Source organism: Corvus brachyrhynchos, unplaced genomic scaffold (genome assembly GCF_000691975.1).
Source record: "Corvus brachyrhynchos isolate BGI_N302 unplaced genomic scaffold, ASM69197v1 scaffold543, whole genome shotgun sequence".
NCBI classification, from domain to species: Eukaryota; Metazoa; Chordata; class Aves; order Passeriformes; family Corvidae; genus Corvus; species Corvus brachyrhynchos.
Genome location: NW_008237236.1, coordinates 46,266 through 46,491, shown reverse-complemented (window position 1 = coordinate 46,491; position 226 = coordinate 46,266). Strand labels below are relative to the sequence as shown.

Below are 226 nucleotides of genomic sequence, written 5' to 3'. Positions count from 1 at the left end.
GTGGGTTTGGGGGTCTCCAGGTGGGTTTGGGGGGTCCCCAGGTGAGTTCCGGGGTGCCCAAGGTGGGTTTGGGGGTCCCCAGGTGGGTTTGGGGCTCCCCAGGTGAGTTCGGGGCCGCCCAGGTGGATTTTGGGGGGCCCTCGGTGGGTTTTGTGCTCCCCTGACTGCTGTGCTCCCCCCAGGACATGCCGCAGATCACCCCCATTTCCCCCAACTGTACCCTGCC

General features: G+C 66.8%; 1 protein-coding gene across 1 annotated transcript in view; it reads left to right on the top strand.

The window, feature by feature from the left end:
- Positions 1 to 185: 185 nt before the first annotated feature.
- EIF3K (eukaryotic translation initiation factor 3 subunit K) overlaps positions 186 to 226 on the top strand; it is a 12,977-nt gene continuing 12,936 nt past the window's right edge. The window contains exon 1 of the mRNA XM_017729554.1: positions 186 to 216. Within this exon, the coding sequence (XP_017585043.1) occupies positions 186 to 216 (31 nt within the window). The remainder of the gene's footprint in view (positions 217 to 226) is intronic.